The sequence below is a fragment of the Octopus bimaculoides genome, chromosome 18 (genome assembly GCF_046866305.1).
Source record: "Octopus bimaculoides isolate indiv1 chromosome 18, ASM4686630v1, whole genome shotgun sequence".
NCBI classification, from domain to species: domain Eukaryota; kingdom Metazoa; phylum Mollusca; class Cephalopoda; order Octopoda; family Octopodidae; genus Octopus; species Octopus bimaculoides.
In genome coordinates, this window is record NC_142945.1 from 29334108 (window position 1) to 29360632 (window position 26525).

At 38.3% G+C, this 26525-nt stretch overlaps 1 protein-coding gene across 9 annotated transcripts in view; it reads right to left on the reverse strand.

Annotated features, from left to right (window-relative positions):
* The window catches only part of LOC106867759 (uncharacterized), a 229337-nt gene that overhangs the window by 158942 nt on the left and 43870 nt on the right, over positions 1–26525 (reverse strand). For all 9 annotated transcript variants that reach the window (XR_008266010.2, XR_016244964.1, XR_008266011.2 and 6 more), the window contains exons 4-7: positions 20140–20190; positions 10935–11014; positions 9078–9108; positions 2786–2935 (exon numbers count right to left, since the gene is read on the reverse strand). Coding sequence is in view for 5 of the 9 variants with exons in the window: in XM_052974422.2 (XP_052830382.1) it covers positions 2786–2935; positions 9078–9108; positions 10935–11014; positions 20140–20190 (312 nt within the window). In the remaining 4 variants the exon portion in view is untranslated. The remainder of the gene's footprint in view (positions 1–2785; positions 2936–9077; positions 9109–10934; positions 11015–20139; positions 20191–26525) is intronic.

Consider the following 26525-nt stretch of genomic DNA (forward strand, 5'->3'; position numbering starts at 1 on the left):
CTGCTGTCTAAATAAAATTCCTTCTACAAAGCTGTACTTGAAAGGGTTTTTTTTACTAAAGAGAAGGACTTTTCTAGTCTTCATGCTCTTGCAGGAGCTGGCTAAATATTTTTGGCTAAATATTTTTTATTTGCCAAAGTGCAACAAAAGGAAAATATAGCACTGGTTGTTGCTTCTTCAGGTATCATTTTCTGGAAAAAGAAGAGTCCACTCTACTTCAAAATGTCCTTGAATTTAGCTAACAATTACACACCAATTTGTAATATTAGCAAAACATCTGGGATGGGACAAGTAGTAAGAGCTGTCATCTCATTGTTTGGGATGAGTGTATGATGGCAAACAAAAAGTCTTTGGAAGCTCTGAATTGAATCTTGCAAGATCTATGAAATTCTGAAGTGATGTTACCACTATACCATCAGGAGACTTTTTCCAGACTTTTCCTATAATTCCAAAGAGTGTAAAGCAGATGAGTTAATAGTGTACTTGAGTTGTCTTATTTGTGAAGACATACAAGAAAAATGAGCCTAAGAAAATGAGAAACACACAGTAGTCGTTGTAAGCAATATCATGTGTTCTGGTGCATTGTCCTGTTGAAACAAAATCAATTTTGTCAGTTTTCCTGGGCATTTGGTCTTGATAGCCTATTGTAACTGCCTCAGTAAGTTGGCATAGTACTTGACATTGATAGTCAAGAAGCAATAATGCCTTTTACATCCAAAAAAACTGAGACCATCACCTTCCCTGCAGATGAAATGACCTTGGCCTTCTTTTGGAGCAGGTGAGGAGGCGTGTTTCCACTGCATGGATTGTCTCTTTGTCTCTGCTTCAAAATGATGAACCCAACACTCACCCAAGCTGAGGAAACATTCAAGGCAACTAGCTGGATATATGCCTCAAACAATGTTAGATATTCCTACGATGTCATCAGCCTGGTGCACTTTTGATCAGGTGTCAGATGTGGCACCCACCGAACAGAAACCTTTGTCATTGTGCAGAATATCCTTAACTCTCTCATGGGATATGCTAATAGCATTGGCTATTTGATTTATCATTAATTACCTGTTATCCATCACCATGTGGTGAACATGATCAATGTTTTTCTTGGTAGTGGTGGTTGCAAGACATTATCCTCAAGATTCTCCCTTCCCCTCCTAAATTCAGCAACCCACTTTTGCACTGCTGATAAAGTTGGAGTATCAGCTCCTAATGTAGCAACCAAGTAAGCATGAATGTCCTTGGGGGCCTAATCCTTTTTCTGCAGGTACTTGATAACACCATGATGCCAAATTTTGTCCATTTTCAAGAAAAATCACTACCAGTTACTTTTGAAGTCTTCTTTGAACAGTCAAATATCAAATTACTTGGAAAGAAACAATGCAGTTATTAATAAGAAGAGTTGAAATTAATGCATGCAAGAATTCACAGCTCTAGCATCTCTCCTCCATAGTCGGTCTATGAACTTTTCAGCCCAACCTTGTAAAGTTGATTTATCGTTTTCAATGCACATCCTCAGTTCCTCCAGACTCTGAAAAATTACCATGCTAGTCATTTAGTATTCTAATAATATTGCTATAGTATTTATAGAAATGATTAAGATCTTTAGAATTTGTTTTACCTTTCTTTCCAGCTTGGGTAGCCATGTATTTCCTCTACAGTAAGACACCTGTTCCTTTATCAAACTTTAACTGCCCAATACCTGGCACAAAGCCACCTCTCCCAATACTATCCCATCCCCACTCTCAGTCAGTCGAGAGGTCTTGTCCTGCAAGTTACATGGTCATCTCACAAGTGTCAGTACCACAAAAATAGCATTTAGTACATTCTGTAAAGTGGTGGATGTCAGGAAGGCATCCAGCTGTAGAGACCATGCCAAAGCTGACATCAGACCTTAACACAGTCCTTCAGTTGGTCAGATCCTGTCAAACCATCCCACTCATGCCAGCATGGAAGACAGACATTAAATGATGATGAGGAAGAGGATATATATTTACACATACACACATCATTATACCACTGGGGTATGGAGCATTTCAAAACATTATTACATATTAAAATGACGCTATACTAAAGGCTACAAATAAAGGTTCACACAAAAGGTATAAATTTAAAAGTTATGTCATTAAATCTAACAATGGATGTTATACTCTATTTTTATTGTAATCAGAGTAAATAACAGAACTACTTACAATATATAAAAGTATTCAAATAATTTTTTTATTTTTATGAATATGGCTACAAACAGATGATACTAAGAATATTGAATACATTTATTAAGTAGATATGTGTTACAGATGGTCAAGTTAATAGACAGTTGGATTTCCATGAAAGCGTGACCAATTAGTACATTATCACTAGATGATATCTGCAGAAACCTAGACATTCAACTACATACATACAAACCAATGTGATTGTTATTCTCTGAGTGGTTGGCATTAGGAAGGGCATCCAGCTGTAGAAACTCTGCCAAATTAGATTGGAGCCTGGTGTTGCCATCCGGTTTCACCAGTCCTCAGTCAAATCGTCCAACCCATGCTAGCATGGAAAGCGGACATTAAACGATGATGATGATGTATATATATATTTCTTTTTTAATGTGCATGTTGAATTTTCACCACCTGTCCCTGTTTTACTAAATTTAGCTTTGGCAATAACATTTCCAAAAGTTCTCACATTTATCTTTTGCTTTTATATCACTTAGGTTTCATTTGCAAATAAACTTTAATAGAGAGTCTAACCTGAAAGTGTCTAGAAATAAATATTTTTATAGAAACATCAAAATACTTACATCATCTTCACTCTTGGCACTGTGAGATTGTAAGATTGATCTGTCTTTACTGCGGTCTTTATTGGATAGTTGAGATTGTTCACTAATATTGAGATTCATTTTTTTCTTATTTACAATATTGGTAAAAAATGCTGAACTAGGGTCAAAATCCTGTAGTAAAAGAACTTGTATGGTTAAAACAGAGCAAGGAAAATTACAACAAGCTAAATTACAACAAAATTAAGAGGAATTAAGGATAGCATGGATTTGGAAAGAAAAAATGAAGAATATGCTACTATGCTTAACATCCAGTTGTTTTTAATGACCCAATATTGCAAATTTAAATCATTTACTAAAATCAATTTGTTGGAATTAATTATGAAAACAAATTTTCACAAGAATCATCAAGAACATAAAAAGAAAGAAAACGAAGAAAAAAATCACTAATAATCTACCAAAGAAAATATGTATAGAAGTTTGTTGTATGTTTATAGTTTGATGTTATATAGTGATGTAACATAAATATAGAAAAGAAAACCAAAAAGCTAGTGCTTTAGATGTGAAGTTTCTTAAGGTTTTTATTCTACATCGTGTTTGATAATCACTTGTAAGTCTCACGGTCAGAAACAGTGAAACAGTGATTGACCTGTTTGATATCAGTAACCAATACCACTAATCACAAAATGCAATAAAAAGTAAAACAAGGCCTTGGCCCAAGCTACACACAATGTGGTCAAACCTGGAACTACAAGATCATGAAACAAAGTTTTTAACTTGAAACCAGTATAATTTTACTGAGATTTGGAGAACAACTGTTAGCTACTTTCATTGTAACTTGATTTACAATATGTCTTTAGATTGACAAAATTTTAAAATGTGAAGATTAGACATGAATATTTTATTAAATTAAATTGTAAAGTTGCATAATATTGCTAGAGGTATAGTAGCCATACACGCACACACATGTCCAATAAGATTGTAATGTACTTAAGTATAAACCATATTTAAATGCTGACTTATGGGATACTCTATATGTATACATAAATATGTGTGCACACACACACACACACACACACACACATACATGAGAAATGATTAAGATTCAGTTGAATTAGGTGCTTAAATTGAAGCACCAAGTGAGTTCGGTATAGTCCATGCAGTCCGAAGTTAGGTGAATAAAAAGCAAATAAGTAACAAGGATATCCAGGCATCAGTGCATAATGGCCGTTTCAAGTGGCTCCATTTAATCGATCAATGAAAACATTGCATCAATTTGAAATAAATTGCTTTCCTCGGGTGCAGACAAAGACATAGATTTCCAACATAAAGGATAAACCTTTACTTTTTAGCAAATCTGCATCAGTACAAGAGATTAAAATAATTACACTGTCTCCCTTTGCTATTTTTGTGACAGAATGAATTTAAACTCTCCAAGTAGAAAGGAAAAATACAAAAAAACCATTTTGACTTAGCCAGACCATACAGGCTAGTAAATAATTCTAAGCTGATTTTTAACTGTCACTGATTTTATTTGTTTTTTTGTTTCTGATTTATGGATCATCTTATCAGACCTAGTGATTCAAAGCTTAAGAGGGCACTGGCATTTTCTTTGTAGGGAAAGGGAAAGGGGTAAACAGTATAGACAGTAAACATGGATGATATAGTTATAAACATGGATGATATAGTTATAAACATGGATGATATAGTTATAAAATTTCTTCTATAAACATGGATGATATAGTTATAAAATTTCTTCTAGAAACATGGATGATATAGTTATAAAATTTCTTCTATAAACATGGATGATATAGTTATAAAATTTCTTCTAAACCCTAAGAAATTTTATAACTATATCATTCAACGGAAAATATGGAGATATCGAGAAAAAGAATGAATGAGATACAAAAGCATGTGGTGTATGAGAATAAATAGAATATTTCTGTATCCCAAACCGAAAGCGGCGATTCTGAAGAAATAAAGCAGCGATAGCAACAGCAAAGACGATTTTACATTGGAATGAAGTAAAAACTTTAAAAATGTTTTTATTAGCAATTTTTCTGAGGAGATGGGGTCTATCCATAGTCTTTCTTAGGAAGTGAAACTGTTGGACTTTTATTATTTTAACAAATTGTTACGCAGAATGTAAACAAACAGCATATGCCAGGAAGCCCACGAAATGGGGGATCAAAGTTTGGAAAATTTGTGAAACAAATATTGGGTACTGCTGTGGATTTAGTTTTTATACAGGGAAAATAATGTTAGTCAGCATGGCCTAGGGTACAATGTGGTCTGGAATTTATCACTTCCATACCATAACCAGGGCCATATATTATTTTTTCACCGATTTTTTTTAGTTCGGTCAAACTTGCAGTGGATTTAGGTGGATTCCAGTATTTCAGTTTATTTCACCTTTATGGTACACCTGTTCTGTTGTGCATTAAATTCAACTGATAATCTAGTGATATGCACAATTCTTCTATATCAAAATTTTGTTGCATACCCAATTGAATATTAGCTGATGATTCATTTTCTATGGTGATGTTTAAACAAAATTTTAATATTTTTACCTTTTGCTCAGTTTACCTGTACTTAACTGTAATTAGAATCACTTTGAGACAAAAGGTATGCAATAGAATTGATTAAGAACCCTTTCTTTAATTATGTTCCAAATATCACAATATGTTAATAAGTAAAAAGTTACAGTTGTTTAATGAAACTAGTCTAAATTCATGATTATTTTAGAACTTAATTAAAACTCATGAGAGGTGTATTTTGGTCAGAAATATAATAACGAACAGGTTAAAGACACTTGGTGGAGAAATTTGTCTGAAGAAGTACAAGCAGCCTATGACAGGAAAGACATTAACAGTTTCTATAGTTTATTGCGGCAAGCTTTTGGACCGCAATCTTCATCATCAAATGTTCCCTTGAAGTCGAAAGATGGAAATGAGGTTATTAAAGATCCTCCTGCAATAATGAATAGATGGAGTGAACACTTTGCAGAACTTTTCCACAATCCATCTATAGTGAACATGGATATCACAAACAACATTCTGCAAAAAGAGAGAGTGCAATACATGGATGATACACCTTCCACTGAAGAAGTAAATCTGGCATTATGTAAACTGAGATTAGGTAAAGCTCCTGGGTTGGATGGTATTCCAATTGAAATTCTGAAAGCAGGTGAGGATCATATTTCATCTGAAATCCATAGCCTGATAACTCGAGTTTGAAATGAATCTTTTGTGCCAAAAGAATGGATAAATGACATTCTAACCTCCATATACAAGGGTAAGGGCCCAAAAGCAGTGTGTGGTAATTCTAGGGGGGATATTTCTCCTGGCACATACCAGGAAGATACTTTCAAGGATCATGTTAGACCGTCTTGAGAATATGTGTCCACAGGTGATTCCTGAAGAGCAGTGTGGTTTCAGACCTGAACGAGGAACAATGGACATAATATTTTCTGAGGCAGGTTCAGAAATGCTTAGAGGAACAAATGCCACTATACCAGTTCTTCATCGATTTAACTAAGGTATTTGACACAATAAACAGGCACTGTGGATTGTTTTGTGTAAACTTGGTCGCCCAACACATTTTGGGAGCATTTTTAAGGAACTACACAGAAATATGAAAGCTCAGGTAGTCTTTAATGGTGAGCTATCTCATGAATTTTCAGTGGATTGAAACAGGGTAATCGGAGTCAGATTTTGGACATCTGGTCGTATTTTTAATTTGACCCAGTTTAACTGCAAAGCAAAGACTTTCAAAATACTTGTTAGAGAATTACTTTATGCTGATGATGCTGATTTGTTGGTACACTCAGAGGGGGATATGGGACATTTAATGGACAGATTTTCCACTGCATGTGTACATTTCAGACTCACAATTAGTTTGGGGAAAACCAAAGTAATGTTTACTCTTGTGCTAGGACAAACATATTCTGAACCAAACATTTTTGTGAATGAAACAAGGTCAGAAATCACTGACACCTTTGTTTACCTAGGAAGTACACTGTTAAGAGATAGTAGTCTTGATGCAGATATATACTATCAAATAGGGAATTGAAGTGTTGCATTTGGAAAGCTCAAAAAGCGAATATGGGTGGATAGAGGTATTCCCTTGCAGACAAAAATCAGTGTCTATAAAGTGTGTGTATTGTCTGCACTTCTTTATTCAAGTGAGACATGGACCACTTACAAGCATCACATAAAAATGCTCAAGAGATTTCATGAAAAGTGCCTCAGACATATCTCAGGACTCAAGTGGGAACATTTCATACCAGGTACAGAGGTTTGGCACATGGCACATTGCAGCCCAATTGAACAACATGTTATCTTGGCCCAAATGAGATGGACTGGACATGTTATTAGAATGAAAGACGAACATTTGCCAAAGCATCTTTTTTATGGTGAGCTCAACTCTGGTAAGCCAAGGAAAAGGTATAAAGACTGTGTGAAGGAAAACCTGAAGAAACTAGATATGAACAAAAGTGATTGGGAAAACGATGTTCTAGATTGGAACAAGTGGAGAGGTGCTGTTAGGACTGGCTGCAATGCCTGGGAGGAAAAGATGATGCAGCGCTCTGAACTTCAAAGGACCTGTTGCAAAGGAACAGTTAGAACTGTAATACATATGTATTATATAGTATATACATATAATACATGTGTATGTATGATATGATCGTGTTCTGTTGTCAAAAGCAGGATATGTGAACCATAGGAAGTCACATGAAAATCATAATGCCTAGATAGGTAATGATCTTAAACACCAACCATCTCTTACAACTTGTGTCATATGTCAAAAAAACTTGTAAGACAATACCTGGACTTAAAAGACATACGCTAGTTCACAAAAAACATTCTTTCAGAATCAGATTCCAAAAGGAAAAGATATAGAAGAAACTTGAATAATATCTGTCACTTGTGTTTTAAATCCTGTCAGTCAGCAGCTGGTCTTAAAAGTCATCTAAGGGCTCATCAACAGAGGGATTGTGCTGTGTGATATGTGTAGTGTGTGTGTTGATGGAACGACTATCATCTCTCAAGATGAAACAATCATCATATGTATATATATGTATATTTATATGTGTGTGTGTGTGTTTACATCCCCCGTAACTCAGCCGTTTGGCAAAACACTCCGATACAATAAGTACTAGGCTTACAAAGAATAAATCCTGGGGTCAATTCCTTCAACTAAACAAGTTGAAACAAGTAAAACAGTAAAAAACCTATGCCATTTTAATCCTGAGCAATGCCGAGTATCTCTGCTAGTATTCTATATTTTTGAAGCAGTGTATCATGGCTGAACACCCTTCCTGATGGCAACCCTTTTAGTTGCTACACACGATATGCAAGAAGTGTCATGAAGATGACATATGGTTATATATATGTGTCCATGTGTGTCTATTGCACAGGTTTCATTGTTATTCCAGAAGTGTAATGTAATGGTTTGGTAGAAGCAACATTGTTGACAAAACACCTTGCCAAATTTATTCCACCTATGTTCTGACTATAAATTCTGCTGTGGTCAACTTTACAGCTTTGTGACTATCTTTTAGCTTTTACTTGTTTCAGTCATTAGATTGCAACCATGTTGAGGCACCACCTTGAAGAATTATTCTATTGGTGTCTTTTACCAAACAGTTAAGTTATGGGGATGTAAACACATCGACACCAGTTGTTGAGCAGTGGTCGGGAAGAAATACAGATACAAAGACACACACACACACACACACACACACAATCACACATACATACATACATATATATATATATATATATATATATATATATATATATATATATATATATATATATATATATATATATATATATTATAAATTAACTACCAACAACAGGCTCCTTTCTGTTTCTGTCTGCCAAATCCACTCACAAAGCTTTGGTCAGCCTGAGGCTATAGAAAACACATTTGCCTCAGGTGCCATGCATTAGGACTGAACCCAGAACCATGTGATTGGGAAACAAGCTTCTTACCATACAGACATGCCTGTGCCTATATCCCATTTTTGTTTTTCTGAAAAAGGTTAGCACTTTTCTCAACAAATCTCCTCTTCTGAAGAAGGTGGGAATAAACCTGGAACCATGTTATTGGGATCTTACCACACAGCCATGACTGAACCTATGTTAGAAATTATTATTTTCCCAAGGGTATGTGTTTTCATACACACACACGTACGTACGTACGTCCGTACGTACGTACGTATGTATGTATGTATGTATGCATGTATGTATACAATCAACATAAAAGTTATATCTTTTATACAAGAATAAGTGTTGAAGAAAATACTTACTGCTTCATCATCTGTGGTATCTGAAACTAATCTGAGGAAAAAAAAAAATAAAAGCAAAATTTCTAAATATCAAATGGATTATCATCTCATCATAGGCAAATTTCAAATGAAAGTGACTCTCCAACAACAAATTCAAAACATGGTTTATACACATTAACACTGATATCACCAATTAGTCTATGTATTTACATTGTTTTAAGATGGTTGTAAATGTTTAACCCTGAAGCATTTAAACCAACCATATCCAGCCAAAATATTCTGCCTGTTTTGTGTTGAAACTGGCAAGATCAAGCCTGCCACACTACAATGTCATTCTAAAAATAAACAATCTTGCCATCAAAATTTTGAAGCTACAAGACAATGCATGATTAATTCAAAACAATGTGAATAAATATGCATTATGTTTGACAGAGTAATCGGTATGCTAAAGAGTTTAACATAGCCTACATGGTAAAACAAGCATGACAACCAATACATTTCTCTTGTTAGACTTTTTATATTTGTAGAGGTCCATTATTACATCATTAATAGTAAGCAATTAGAGAAGAGGCTGCATTCATGGTCAAGAATAACCATACAAACAAATATCTATTTTCATACATTTATTATCTTTAGCTTTTCATATCTCACATATGTACAGAAGTGTATTTATATAATGCTGAAGAATATTTCATAGTGTTTGTGAGCAGTACTTGAAGATTTACTACGTGGAAGAGGTAGAGAATTTTCTTATTAAATTTGTTATGTTGCATGTGTTGTACATTATTACAGAAATAAGAGAAAATAGAGCAGATAATTAGATGGATGGATAGATGTCAACATTGAAATGCAAGGATAATGAACCTTTGTCAAACACGTATTTATAGAGTATTATATAAAGGCAACGAGAAGAGGTAAAAGCACATTTTATAGAACAAAGTGGACTTCAAATTACAACTTTATATAAAGCTGGGCAAGACTTTCCAGAAACTTTAAATTGCAAATTATCAGGAAATTTACATAATCTATTGATAAATGCCAGCTTATTGGGTTGTAAACATTAACAGGGGTGTTCTGTTTTCTCAAAGGGTTAACTATGCCTTTTATGGATTAATGTGTAAGTTGTGGCTTCTAGGTGGAAATTCATCGAAGATGGTTTGAATTTAGCCATGCTCTCACTACATATTTTTACATGACTGTTTTTTTGGCAGGTTTGATTAGAAAATATGATGCTGACAATGTTCAATAAACCAAAACATGTCCATAATTGTTTCTTGCCAGCATATACAAGGGAGTGTTGGAAAATTCCTGGCTTTGAGTAAAAGAAAATACAGGGGCATCAGTTAATTATGATTTTATCGAACATATTCCACTCTCAGATTCACACTTTTTACAGCAGTCCTTCAGTTTTTCTAAGACCTGTAAAAGAACTCAAAAGGTTGGACCTCTAACCAGGCTTTTTGCAACACCCTCAAAACCAGGAGCTTTTCAGCACCCACTCATAAATCAACTTTGGGGCATTAATTCTTAATTTCTTCAAATTATCTCCCCTTTCCTCTGAGATTATCAAACAATTACTGTTAGATCTTTTTTTTCTGTCTCAAGCTAAGAGAGAAATTTCAATAAATTGATGTATTGCACATGGCATTCAATATAGTAACCCTTAAGTTAATGAAACAATGAAAGTTAAATTTGTTTCCCAAAGATATTTGTGATGCATTATTGGCAAACTAAAGCCCTTAATATGGTCTTATAAAACTCAAAACACTGCAAAATGTCTTGCATATAAAAATGAAAATAGTTTAATTATTCAGAATTTTAAGCTATATATTTAAACCACAAAAAGTCTATGATAAGATTTAAAAGGGTAATACTTACAGTTTATTACTGTTCTTTAATTTCTGCTCCTTTCTGGAATCACTGAAATCTTTAGCCTTATTTTGGGAAGTGTTTCCATTCTAAACAAAGATAAAATAAACACATGTATAAATTTTCTAAAAAACAAAAAAAAGTTAGGCTTAGAAACAGTGAGTGCATGTTCACTGATTAAAATGAGGGAGGTGAGCAATGAGAATACTTTGAACATCTTGTGTTTGCACCCACCTAAGCAAATTTCATTCCTTTGCTTGTGATAATTTTCAATATAAGATATGTGAATATGAAAGGAATGATAACAGTGTTTGTGTATGTGTTGAAAACATGAATTTAATAAATTATATGACCTTCTCAAGATCATGTGCTTGCTGTAGAGGTACAAGCACTAGGGACAAGTATGAAGGAAACAGGATAACACATAGGATATAGACAAGAATATGAAATGTAATGAAGGCAGTTGAGTAAAAGCACCACAAAAGTAATAGAGAACATCTTGATTGAAATATAAAATGAAGTATAACAAAAATTGAGGCTAACAGGTAAATTATTCTTTTACTAGTGGGACCCATGAATATTTCATGGAATTAATGGTAAACCTATTGGGGTATTTCTGAAAACTTTATCCAAAAAACCTGAAAGTGTAGCCTATGTTGTGATGCATTATTGGCAAACTGGAAAGTGAAAGAAATTGGAATACGACGATTACTTAATGCACTTTATATATTTTATGCACAATTTTATAGACTTAATACACAGCACTCAGAAAATAAATATTTACTCTTATTTTTCCATTTTTCCCATAAACAATAAAAAAAATATCCCGTACATGACACGTTTAATTAAACTGCATATATCTGCCACATAAATAAGTGTGAATATTTCACAGAATTGCACTTATGCACATGCATTAAGTGAGAGGTGATTTTTAAAAATTAGTTCAATTTTTAAAAAAATACACTTTTTCACTCTCCAATTACCACCTCCACCACCACCACCACCATCATCATTATCTCTCTCTCTCTCTCTCTCCTTCTCTCTGCCTGTCTTTAACCTCACTATCAGAACATCACCCCTCTGCAAAAATTATATTTTTAACTCTCCTCCTCTACCCTCAACTAACTTTTTTAACTACATAATAAATATAATGTCCCCCCGACCTCACATCATGGATGCTTCTCTCTTTGTCTCACTCGTAGCTTTATCCTCTTTTTCTCTCCCCTTTTTCTTTCTCCTCTCTTTCCCTTCAACTAATCACATGAAAGTGTTACAATTACATTCCCTCAACCTCACATCATGGATGCTTCTCTCTTCCTCTTTTTCTCTAATCAGATTGGCTGACAGAAAGCATTACCGATGGGCGAAGTAATGCAATGACATTCAGAATTATTATAAGACTGCAAAAAATGTTTTAAAACTACTCACCTATGTTATCATGGAACAAGAGACATTAAAAAACACATTAACAACTAAACCTAAGGAACAAGTAAACTTTTTACAAATACTATCAAGTTTGACATGTTTATCATTTTTGCCTACTCAACTGCTTACTTTACATCAAAGTTGTAATAAGCTAGAAAACAGACAGGACTCTCTTCTTGTCAGGTAAGTGATCCTGCATGAGATATATATGTAAGAAAGGCTTAGGCCAGAATTCCATACAGTGTACACAGGAGGTGCAGTGGAATCATAGGAAGATAAAGAGACACAAATCTTTGTATATGGAAGATGTGTAGGAACAATAAACATTAATGACACATGGGAAATAGATTTTCTGAAATGCCCAGGGTTCCCTAGAGGTAATGAATAGTGTCTGCTGTGTAAGTAATCTAATTAGCAGTGGATGAGGATGTCCTGAAAGTATCAATGCTAGAATAAGATGGAGAAATTTCAGAGAGCTGTTACCTCTGCTTTCTAACAAGAGCTCTCTCTCTCTCTCTCTCTCTCTCTCTCTCTCTCTCTCTCTCTCTCTCTCTCTCTCTCTCAGAGTGAAATACATTGTATGATGCTTGTAATATAAACAGCATACTACATACGAGTGAAACATGGATCCTGAATATAGAGGATAGGTGAAGTCTAAAGAGAAATGAAGCTAGCATGTTCCATTAGATGTGCAATGTCAGTGTGATTGTCATCATCATCGTTTAACATCCACTTTTAATGTTGGCATGGACTGGACAGTTTGACATGGAGCTAGCCAGCTACCCAGATTCCAAAGTCTGTTGTGGCATGGTTTCTATGGCTGGATGCCCTTCTTAACACCAACCACTTATCAGAGTAATCTGGGCGCTTTTTACATGCTGCCGGATGGGTGTGTTTAGGGAGCACCAGCATGGATATGTTTACACAGCACCAGCACAAGTGCTTTTTATATGGCACCAACACCTGAAAGGACAAGCCTGTATGTGTGGAAGACAGTGATTTTACTTAGCTTGATGTGCCTTATCAAGTACAGCAAATCACGACATCTCCTGATCCTTTGTCATTTCCTCGGTGAGGTCCAGTATCCGAAGATCCTTTCTCACCACTTCGTCCCATATCTTCTTGGGTCTACCCCTTCCACAGGTACCCTCCACAGTTAGAGCTCGGCACTTCTTTGCACAGCTGTCCTCAGTGCAGTCTTTTCTCTTACATACAATATCTGATGTCTCTTATATCCAGTCTTCCTCTTAAATCATTTACACTGTCATGCATGCACACTACCCATCCAGTGGAGCATGCTAACTTCATTTTCTTTCAAGCCTTCACAAGTCCTCTGTAGTCAAATACCATATTTCACTGCCATGTAGCATAGCTACATGCACAAAGGCATCATACAATCTGCCTTTCACTCTGAGGGAGAGGCTCTTAGTTACCAACAAAAGTAGAAGCTCACTGAACGATGCCCAGCCCATTCTTATTCTAACAACTACACTTTCAGAATTTCCTCCACCACTGATAACTTAGTCTCCTAGGTAACAGAACTTATCTACTACTTCTAATGATCCTCCTGAGTATTTGAAGAAGTCTATTGTCTGTGCATTTTGATATATTTCTCTAATTTTGTCACAGATTGGCTGACCGAAAATTCTAAGATTTTTACATTCTATCTACTATTAATTTGCTATTTCATTAAAATTATGTTTCACAAGAATCCCAAAAGAATTATCTCTCTCCTCCTCCTCGTGCTCTATCCTAACACTGGCATTCTCTCTCTCTCTCTCTCTATCTCTCTCTGTCTCTCTCTCTGTCTGTCTGTCTCTCTCTCTCTCTCTCTCTCTCTCTCTCTGTTTCGATGACCACTTGCTTCTCCAATCACTTACCTCCTCCTCCACCATCCCACTCTATATAAACTTGCTCTCTTGGATTCCTACTACGTTTCAATAACCCTGCCAAAAGAATACAAAGCCAGAAGATGTTCAGGTAAGGAATCTTGCTTTTTTCAACTCAGTACATCTATCACCTCTATTTCAGCGCAGATCATAATTCCCTCTTAGTTCTGTAAACATAGTTTTTGCCTTACATCTTAAAAACAAACTTAAGTTCACACGATTACCCTTATTGTCACTTACTCAAGCGTCTATTTACTTTTGTCACATCGTCAGTTATTCATTTCTCTAATTTTGTCACAGATTGGCTGACCGAAAATTCTAAGAGTTTTAAATTCTATCTACTATTAATATGCCATTCCTAACACCGGTATTGCTGTTTCACAGTTCGCCCTCACTTCCAGTACTGGAAGTCCCTATCCGCTCACCCCCACCAGCAGTACTGGAAGTCCCTATCCTCTCACCCCTACTACCAGTACCGGAAGTCCCTATCCTCTGACAGCCTTCGGTTGTCTCCCATGAGCACTTCTAAAGGCTTAATGCCATCCCCACCCCTACTTAGGGTCTATCTCCTATGTAAGGTTCTGATCATATAGTGCATAAAAATGATGGTGTAGTGTATACAGGTTGAAGGCTGTTGTTTGTTTATGAATTCTGCCAAATGCGAGCTTTCTTTTCAGGTACATGACGTTGCTGTCCCCCATCCCAGGGTCAGATGGGCCCATACCTCCCACACCCTCAGGGTTGGCACACTCAACGTGGGCACACTGAAAGGTAGGTCTGGTGAGATTGTTGAGATCCTTGATCAGGGATGTGTAGATCTGGGCTGCATTCAAGAAGTAAGGTGGAGAGGAGGCCCTGCTAGGTTTCTCGCAGGCAAAGAACATAAGTACAAGATCTTCTGGGAAGGGAACACTGGCGGGGTCGGGGGCAAGGTAGTCAGAGTCTGGGATAGAATACTTAGTATTCTATCGCAGACTCTGACTATCTTGATTACCTTAAGATTAAATTAGTGCTACATTTTGGGTTAGCAACCATTATCTTGACCTATGCCCCTCAGCCAGGGCTACCTAATGGACAGAAAGACCAATTTTATGACACCCTCTTGCTGACTACCTCGTCAACGAATGACAGGGACCTTCTGTTTGTGGCTGGTGATTTCAATGGACATGTTGGACAACATGCAGGAGGCTTCCATGGCATACATGGAGGCTATGGTTTTGGTTCCCGCAATAAGGAGGGAACTAGGCTGCTGGAGTTCTGTGATGCAAATGATCTTATGGTTTCCAATACTAACTTCAGAAAATCTGCCAGTCACCTAGTCACCTACCGATCTGGTAAACACACTAGTCAGATTCACTACATTCTCACCAGGAAAAGGGAAAGATGGCTATTTATAAATGCCAAAACCTTCCCAGGTGACGAAAGTACACGACAACATAGACTAGTAGTTAGCGACTTCAGGATCAGGGCTAAATGGATGCCCAGAAGACGACCAGCATGGAGGAGAAGGGTCTGGAAGCTTAAAGATCCAGCGAATGGACAGAGATTTAGAGACGTATCACTTGAAGTTTTTGATGAAATAGAGGGGGATATAGCATCACCCGACATGGAAGACAAGGGCCACTGACCAGATCTGTGGATGGTGCAAAGTACCCTTTCGACCCAAGGTAACGTGGTGGTGGAACAATGTTGTTGACAGGGCCATTAGGGAAAAGAAAGAGGCTTGGATGGACTGGAAGAATGGTGGTAGCAGGGAATCATATCAGACTGCCAAAAGGGAAGCTAAGAGACAGGTTTATTTTAGCCAGGGGGGAAGCAGATAAGAAAACATTTGCCAATGTTTTGTACCATGAGGACCAAAGACTTGAGGTATTTCATGCTGAGAAAGAATCGTAATGTCATAGGAGAGAAATGTGTTCGCATGGATGATGGTCCACTTGCATTAAACGAGGCTGCAAAGAGAGAAGTATGGAGGTGCCACTATGAAAGGTTGCTAAATAAAGAGAATGAATGGGAGAAAGAGAGCCTACTGAATGTCGACCCAACAGAGGGACCAGCTATCTGAATTGACAGTGCCTTGGTAGATAGAGTAAAGGGTACAAAGACAGGGAAAGCCCTCGGCCCATCAGGAATCGCTGCAGAGATGCTCAAAATATCTGGCAGTGTCGGTTATAGCCTAGTCACCCGTATAGTCAATCAGGTTATACATGAAGGAGTCGTACCCAACGACTGTGTAGCAGCACTATAGACAACTGCTATAAAGATAAAGGTGATGCATTAGATACAAATAATTAGAAGCATCAAGCTGTTGGGTCAGGTAATGAAAGTCACGGAGGGGGTTGTAGCCCAACTAATTAGGGAGGGGATCAGTCTAGACGAGATGCAGTTTGGGTTTATGCCAGGGAAAAAACACCACTGATGCTATATTTCTGGTAAGACACCTGCAGGAGAAATACCTAGCCAAAGATAAAATCCTGTACCCGGCTTTCGTTGACTTGGAGATAGCCTTCGACAGGGTCCCCCGATCCCTTATCTGGTGGTCAATGAGGAAACTAGGCATAGATGAATGGTTAGTGGGAACTGTGCAAGCCATGTAGAGGGACGCTGTCAGTAAGGTGAGGGTTGGCAACGAGTACAGTGAAGAATTCCAGGTAGAGGTAGGGGTCCACCAAGGTTCCGTCCTCAGCCACCTCATATTTACCATAGTCCTCCAGGCGATCACAGAGGAATTCAAGACAAGTTGCCCCTAGGAGCTCTTCTATGCTGATGACCTTGCACTAATTGCTGAGTCACTATCAGAACTAGAGGAGAATTTTCAAGTGTAGAAGCAAAGAATTAGAATTGAAGGGCCTTAGAGTCAACCTAGCTAAAACCAAAGTCCTAATAAGTAGGAAGGTAGACAAAACACAAACCGCTTCAGGTAGATGGCCCTGCTCGATCTGTAGAAAAGGTGTAGGTAGAAACTCTATAAGATGTACCCAGTGTAAGCTATGGACACATAAGAGGTGCAGCAATATCAAAGGAAGGCTAACTAGGAAGTTAGTTTTTGTATGTGGCAGATGTTCAGGAGCAATAAACACTGGGAATGTGCAAAAAACAACTTCCGTCACATTCCAGGGAGAAAAACTAGATGTAGTTGACAGCTTCCGCTATCTAGGTGACCAAGTCAGTAGCGGGAGTGGATGCTCTGAAAATGTAGCTGCTAGAATAAGAATAATCTGAGCAAAGTTCAGAGAGTTCCTACCTCTGCTGGTGACAAAGGGCCTCTCGCTCAGAGTAAAAGGTAGACTGCATGATGCATGTGTACGAACAGCCATGCTACATGGCAGTGAAACATGAGCTGTGACTGCTGAGGACACGTGTAAGCTTGCAAGGAATTAAGCCAGTATGCTCTGCTGGATGCGTAATGTTATTGTGCATACACGACAGAGCGTAAATGCCTGGAGAGAAAAATTAGACCTAAGAAGCATCAGATGTGGTGTGCAAGTGAGACGACTGTGCTGGTATGGTCATGTGGTGTGAATGGATGAGGACAGCTGTGTGAAAAAGTTGAAGGAATCTGTGAAAGAGGAAGACCTGAGATGAGGTAGTGAAGCATGACCTTCGAACATTGGGCCTCACCAAGGTAATGACTAGTGACCAAGACCTTTGGAAATATGCTGTACTTGAGAAGAACCGGCAAGCCAAGTGAGACCATAACCCGTGACCTCTGCCAGCAGTGTAACCAGCCTACTTATGCGTATCTTTCTTTCGTTGAACACTAAACTTTGCTTGTAAAGACCTGTTGAGGCAAGTGAAATCACAATCAAAATCAAATTCAGTGACATGGCCGATGACAGCACCGCCTGACTGGCACCTGTGCCAGTGGAACATTAAAGCACCATCCGAGTGTGATCATTGCCAGGGTCGCTGACTGGCTTTCGTGCTGGTGTCACATAAAAAGCACAATTTGAGTGTGATCGTTACCAGCGTCACCTTACTGGCACTTGTGCCAGTGGCATGTAGAAAACAACATTTGAGTGAGGTCGTTGCCAGTTCCGCTGGACTGGCTCCTGTACAGGTGGCACATAAAAAACACCATTTGAGTGTGCCATCACTAGTACCATCTGACTGGCCCTCATGCCGGTGGTATGTAAAAAGCACCCACTACACTCTCGGAGTGGCTGGCATTAGGAAGGGCATCCAGCTGTAGAAACTCTGCCAGATCAGATTGGAGCCTAGTGCAGCCATCTGGCTCGCCAGTCCTCAGTCAAACCGTCCAACCCATGCCAGCATGGAAAGCAGGCGTTAAACGATGATGATAATGGTAGTAGTGTTTTATATAAGATTTTATCTTATACATGCCTATAACAAACTTTTTACTTATTATTTTTATATATATATATATATATATATATATATATATATATATATATATATATAAATGTGTGTGTGTGTGTGTATGTGTGTGTGTGTGTATGCATAAGAGGATGTAGCATGGTTTTGTCATGTGATACATATGTATGAAAATCACTAAAAGGGAATGGAACATGAGGGAGAGGGAGTTCCAGGAAGATGTGGCACCAAGTAGTAAAAGCTGATTTCAAAATGTTGAGCCTCTCAGAGGAACTGACAACGGGCCAAGATTACTGTCAGTCTGTGATGGCAAAAGTAAGGTCCTAAAAGCATTATGCTTATGCCTGTACATGCTGGGCCCTGCACCCAATCTGCCTACATACAGCATTCCCCCACATCGCATTGTCCTGACACTTATTTCTCCATCACTCCTCTAACTGTGGATCAACTTCAGCTGTTGTAAACACTTAAAAAGCAGAATCAGCACATAATTCGTCCCCACTTTTACACTATTAGTTACCTTATTTTTAAATTCTACCCCTCATTCTCATTATCATCCCTTCATAAAACTACTTTCCATTTCTGTGCTACCATTTATCTCTCCACCACATTGAGCTACATTTTAAGTCCACCATACTTCACCTTTAACGCCTTTCCTATCAGCTATCATTCTCAGTACCCTTTCATATCTGCCAATGATTCCCCGCCCACTTTTGTTTCCCCATTGTTTGTAGCTACCTCATATACTTCTGACCTCTATCTCTGCCACTGTTCGTCTTCTCCCTCTTCTCTCCACTCTCACAGCCTGCACATCACCCCCACTACTTTCTGATCTATCTACAATTTTATGATACTGCTGTTCTCCAAACACTCCCTACCACTGCTTGTTACCTCCTCCTTCCTGCCCTCTCCATACTTATATTTACTATTAACCATACTTTCACCCTTGTTCATCATACCATTCACTACAGCCACGGCTAGCCTTATCTCTAACCATCTGTCACTCTCTTATGAAATTACTTCCCTCCTGATCCACAGCATATATTTTCTTTATATTAACTTTCAAGTACTTTGAGTGTATGCTCAAGCATTCCATCATCACTATCTTTAGCTCCCTTCCAGCTACTTCCAACTACCCTCATATAATATGGGGTAGTTATGTATTTCTTCTATAGCAAGACATTTGTGCTTGTCCCTACATCATACTTTAACCTTCAATACATGACAGAGAACCACATACCCTTCCCTCAGATAAACTCCCACATAGTGAGGGTACTTGCAAATTATTTGGAAACTTCACATCCCCAATTCATGAAAAAAGTACCCAGTACATACTGTAAAGTGGTTGATGTTAGGAAAGGCATCCAGCTGTAGAAAACATACCAAACCTGACATTGGGGCCTGATGTAGCTCTGATGCTCATCAGATCCTGTCAAACCATCCAACTCATGCCAGCATGGAAAATAGATGTTAGATGATAATGAAGATAATAATGATGTTTTAAATAAAATTTTCAACAAAAAAGGTTATGATAAAATAAAAAATAAAATCATAAAAACTTTTACCTCTTTTGGATGCTTTTCGAGTTTTTCTAATTTTTTCTTTTCTCTTTGTCTCTAAAACAGAAGAACATGGAATTATATACTGTTGTTTTCCTTTGTTTTTGTCTCTCTGTCAATTTACAATTCAATTTACAATCCTCTCTTTTTCTCTCTGATATCATGGACTATGGATAATGGATGTATCATTTATGATAGGCAAAATTTCAACTTCTGTCGGTAACCTTTATAGAGCGACAGACAACTAGGCATGTGATTTTAACTGAATTTCCTTTTCAGTCCCACCCATTCCTCACCATCACTTTTGTGAAAGAGGGTCGAGCACATGTGCACATACTACTTGTTTATGTGCATAGAACTATGGACATATATTTGAGCACATAATTATATGTATGTGTATGTATATTTTATATGATCTATGTGCATACCTGTGAAGGCTTTACGGGACTGAAGAGAATAGAAACTGTAATCATAATTCATGCTGCACCTTCTACCTGTATCTCCTTACACTAATCACAAGGACCCACTGCCTCAAGGTAAGCAACCTAAAAGATGTATTCCTTTCCAGAGGATGAAAACATCCCCCACAAGCTCATACTCGCCTTCACAGGTCTACAAGCTCGGGGCTGCCACAATCAACATTAGAACAATGCAAGGTATGTCTGGAGAGATTGTTGAAATTCTTGAACAGAGGTGTGTAGATCTGTGCTGTGTAGGAGAGGTGTGATGGAGGTGAGCCTCAGCTAGACATTGGGTAAAAAACATAAATACAAGTTTTTCTAAGTGGGTAGCAATGATGGTCTAGGTGGTGTAGGTATTTTTCTGGCAGAGAAATGGGTGGATAAGGTGACTGAGGTGGTCAGAGTATGGCATAGGGTTATTAAGTTAAGAACAGCCTTATTTAATGTAACAGTGTCATTTATCTCTGCATATGCTCCAGATGTCAGACTCGCAGATATTCAGAAGGACCATTTCTTTGAATCCCTACTGTGGGCTACTTCAATGATGTAAGACAATGACATTCTCATCATGACAGAGACTTTAATGGCCATGTTAGAAAAGACACCAATGGATTACAGAGTGTGCATGAAGGCTACAGCTCGGCCCTAGAAATGAGTAGGGAACAAGGCTACTGGAGTTTTGTGACACACATGGCTTACTGGTCTGCAACACCAACTTCAGGAAACCTGCCAGTCATCTGATCACTTATCAGTCTAGTGGGTACACCAGCCAAATAACTACATCTTCACCAGAAACAGGGAAAATGCTCGTAAATGCAAAATCTTTCCCAGGTGAAGAATGTACAACTCAACATAGGTTAGCAACTTCAGACTTAGGGTTAGAAGGATCTAGAATTACAAACTAGGATGGAAAAAGAGGCTAAGGAATCTCAAGAATATTTTCAAATAGGCAGAGATTTAGAGATGTTCTTAATGAAGCCTTTGTTGAGAAGGAGGAAGAAATAGAAACATATGACATGGAGTACAACTGGAAGTTCTTATGAGACAATCTACTGAGGATAACAGATCAAGTATGTGGTTGGAGTAAAGCCTGTCAGATCAAGGGTGACATTGTGGTGGAACAATGAGGTTGACAGGGATATAAAAAAGAAGAGATGGGTCTGGAAAGAATGAAAAAGTGAAGGTAGCAAAGAACAATATCAGATAGCTAAAAGGGGAGACAGACATCAGGTCTGTCTAGCTAGGGAAGATGCAGAAAGAAGAGGTTTGCCAATGTCCTACAGCATGAAAATCAGAGACTTGAGGTATTCCAGATTGCTAGACAGTGTGTCAGAAAGAATCAAAATGTTGTGGGAGAGAGAAGTGTGTATGGATGGATAATGTTATGCTTGCACTTAAAGATTCTGAAAAGAAAGGGGCAAAGAAGAGTTACTATGCAAGGCTTTTAAATGAGGAGAATGAAGGGGATAAAGGGAGTCTCCCTCATGGCAACCCAACAGAGGGACCAGCTATTCTAGCAGACAGCATCATGATAGATAAGGCAATTAAATATATGAAGACAGGGAAAGCTCCTGGTCTATCAGGAGTCACTGTAGAGATGCTCAAAATATCTGGTAGAGTAGGATACAAGTTAGTCACCTGCATAGTTAATCCAGTTATTCAGGAAGGTGTAATACCCAATGACTGGTGTAGCAGCATTATTGTTAGCTGCTACAAGGCTAAGGGATATACCTTAGATGGAAGCAATTATAGAAATTATGAAAATTACAGAGAAAGTTATAGCCCAATTAACTAGGAGCAAAATTAGACTAGATGAAATGCAGTTTGGCTTCATCTGATGCCATTTTCATAGTCAGGCAACCACAAGAAAAATATTTAACTAAGAACAAGACATTACACTTGGAAATTGTTGATCTAGAGAAAGCTTTTAATAGGGTACTCCGATGTCTGATATGGTAGGCTCTGAGGAAGCTAGGGGCAGATGAGTGGCTTGTGAAAGCTGTACAGAGGTGCTGTCAGTAAGGTGGGAGTTAACCATGAGTACAGTGATGAATTTGCTGAACAGGTAGGTGTTCTTCAGGGCTTAGTTCTTAGTCCCCTCTTTTTCATCATTGTACTCCATGCCATAATAAAAGAATTCAAGATTGGCTGCTCCTTGGATTCTGTATCAGAGCTAGAAAACAAATTCCAGGTGTGGAAGCAAAACCTGGAAATGAAGGGCCTAAAGGTTAACTTAAGACTAAGGTTTTAGTAAGCAAAAAACAAACAGGACCCTACATGCCTCAAACCAATGGCCCTGTTCAAAACGTAGGAACAGTATAGGCAGGAATTCCATATGACATAGCCAGTGCAAGCTATGGACACACAAGAGGTATAATGGAATAATAAGAAGATTAACGGAGACAGTAGTGTTTGTATGTGGAAGATGCACAGGAACCATAAAAACTACAAATACTCAGAAAATTGATTTTCTGAAATGCCCCAGCCATAGAAACCAAGCCAAATGAGACTGGAATGTGGTGCAGCTCCCTACCTTGCCAGCTCTGGTCAGACCATCTGATCGATGTCAGCATGGAAAAAGGATGTGAAATGATGATGATTGAAGATGGTAAAAAAGCTTCACAATACTTGTAATAAAACAACTACAGGTTGAGCCCAAATAATTCCACAAAAACCAAAATTTGATATATTTATGTAAATAGGTTCCTTATCGGATAACTTATATAAAAATATTATCAGAATGAGAATGTTCTTGCAAGTTTTATTACTAACTAGCAGAGATACCCGGCCTTGCTCAGGATTAAAATGGCATAGTTTTTTTTATTGTTTTATTTGTTTCAGTCATGTGACTGCAGTCACACTGGAGCACCGCCTTTGGTCAAAAAAATTGACCATTGGATTTATTCTTTGTAAGCCTAGTACTTATTCTATCAGTGTCTTTTACCAAACTGCTAAGTTATGGGAATGTAAACACAGCAACATTGGTTGTCAAGCAATGGTGGGGATACACACAGACATTCACATATACACGACAGTCTTCTTTCAGTTTCAGTGTAAAAAAAACCCACTCACAAAGCTTCAGTTGGCCTGAGGCTATAATGTATATATATATATATATATATATATATATATATATATATATAATAAATATACAGGGATTAGCAATTGAGTTGCTTCTCCAACATACTGAAAATTTAGAAATAGCAGTCAAAGAACTACTGATTCCAAACTACAAATTTTTCTCTAAAGCGGATGGCGATATTTATGGCACACATAGAAAAAACCGGAGGGAAAAGCGTAAACAAACCAAGCCTTTAGTTAATTGGATACGAATCGTTTCATGGTTAAGTGAATGGAAATTTCACTATTCCAATCTTCAGCCCAAATATTCTGATAAATTTGAAAGTGTCTCTAAAAAAATTCACGGTAATTTTTGGCCATGCGACACCAAAAATCAACGATAGGAAAGGCACTTACGAATTCATCGGCTAGCGAGTTCAGGCACCTCACCTCAAAGAAATCTATTCCATGTGCGTCACAAATAGTCCCGTATGAAAAGAAGTCCCGTGTGGAGGGATTTATGGTTTAACCATCTAACTTAGAGATATCAAATATAAAATAAAATTCTCTGCCCTTATTCTTGTATATTTTATATTTGATAAGAGGTACAGCAATATCAAAGGAAGGTGAACTAGGAAGATAGCTATTGTATGTGGCAGATGCTCAGGAGCAATAAACACTGAAAATGTGCAGAGAACAACTTCTGCCACATTCCAGGGAGAAAAACTAGAAGTAGTTGACAGCTTCCGTTACCTTGGTGACCAAGTTAGTAGCTGGGGTGGGTGCGCTGAAAGTGTAGCTGCTAGAATAAGAATAGCCTGGGCAAAGTTCAGAGAGCGCCTACCTCTGCTGGTGACAAAGGGCCTCTCGCTCAGAGTAAAAGGCAGACTGTATGATGCTTGTGTGCAAACAGCTATGCTACATGGCAGTGAAACATGGGCCGTAACTGCTGAATACATGCGTAAGCTCGCAAGGAATGAAGCCAGTATGCTCCACTCGATGTGTAATGTCAGTGTGCATACTAGACAGTGTATAAGTGCCTTGAGAGAAAAGGTGGACCTAAGAAGCATCAGATGTGGTGTGCAAGAGAGACAACTGCGCTGGTATGATCATGTGGTACAAATGGATGAGGATAGCTATGTAAAAAAAGTGTCACACCATAGCAGTTGAGTGAAACTGTGGAAGAGTTAGACCCAGGAAGCACAACCTTCAAACATTAGGCCTCACCGAGGCAATGACTAGTGACCGAGACCTTTGGAAATATGCTGTGGTGAAGAAGACCCAGCAGGCCAAGTGAGACCATAACCTGTGGCCTATGCCGGTGGTGTAACCAGCCCATTTAGGCGTACCCTTCTTTCATTGGAAACTAAACTATGCTTGTGAAGACCTGTTGAGGCAAGTGAAATCGGAATTGAATTCGATGATAGCACTGCAAGACTGGCATCCATGCCAGTGGATCACTAAGAGCACCATCCAAGCGTGATCGTGGCCAGGGCCGCTACGTGACCCCTTCAAGCGTGATCGTTACCAGCATCGCCTTAATGGCACTTGTGCTGGTGGTACGTGGAAAACACCATTTGAGCGTGACCATTGCCAGTACCGCCTGACTGGCCCTCATGCTGGTTCCATGTAAAAGCACCCACTACACTCTCGAAGTGGTTGACATTAGGAAGGGCATCCAGCCGTAGAAACTCTGCCAGATCAGATTGGAGCCTGGTGCAGCCTAGTCCCCACTCAAACTGTCCAACCCATGCCAGTATGGAAAGCGGACGTTAAATGATGATGATGATGATGATATACACATACATATATACATACACACACACACACACACACACACACACACACACATATATATATATATATATATATATATATATATATATATATATATATATAAATATTCAAGACAGGTTGCTCCTGGGATAAAGCAATTAAGAGTATGAAGACAGGGAAAGCCCCCGGCCCATCAGGATTCACTGCAGAGATGCTCAAAATATCTGGCAGTGTTGGCTACAGCCTCATCACCCATATTACGAACCAGGTGATACACGAAGGAGTAGCAGCACCATAGTCAACTGCTACAAAGGTAAAGGTGACGCTTTAGATACAAATAATTACAGAGGCATCAAGCTGTTAGATCAGGTTATGAAAGTTACGGAGAGGGTCATAGCCCAACTAATTAGGGAGCAAATCAATTTAGATGAGATGCAGTTTGGGTTCGTGACAGGTAAAAGCACCACTGATGCCATATTTCTAGTAAGACAGCTGCAGGAGAAATACCTAGCCAAGGATAAACCTCTGTACTTGGCTTTCGTTGACATGGAGATAGCCTTTGACAGGGTCCCCCGATCCCTTATCTGGTGGTCAATGAGGAAACTTGGGATAGAAGAATGGTTAGTGAGAGCTGTGCGAGCCATGTACAGAGACGCTGCCAGTAAGGTGAGGGTTGGAAATGAGTACAGTAATGAATTCCGGGTAGAGGTAGGGGTCCACCAAGGTACCGTCCTCAGCCCCCTCCTATTTATCATAGTCCTCCAGGCGATCACAGAGGAATTCAAGACAGGTTGCCCCTGGGAGCTCCTCTATGCTGATGACCTTGCACTAATTGCGGAGTCACTATCAGAAATAGAGGAGAAGTTTCAGGTGTGGAAGCAAGGACTAGAATTGAAGGGCCTTAGAGTCAACCTACCTAAAACCAAAATCCTAATAAGTAGGAAGGTAGATAAAACACAAACCCCTTCAGGTAGATGGCCCTGCTCAGTATGTAGAAAAGGAGTAGGTAGTAACTCTATAAGATGTACCCGGTGCAAGCTATGGACACATAAGAGGTGCAGCAATATCAAAGGCAGGTTAACTACGAAGTTAGCT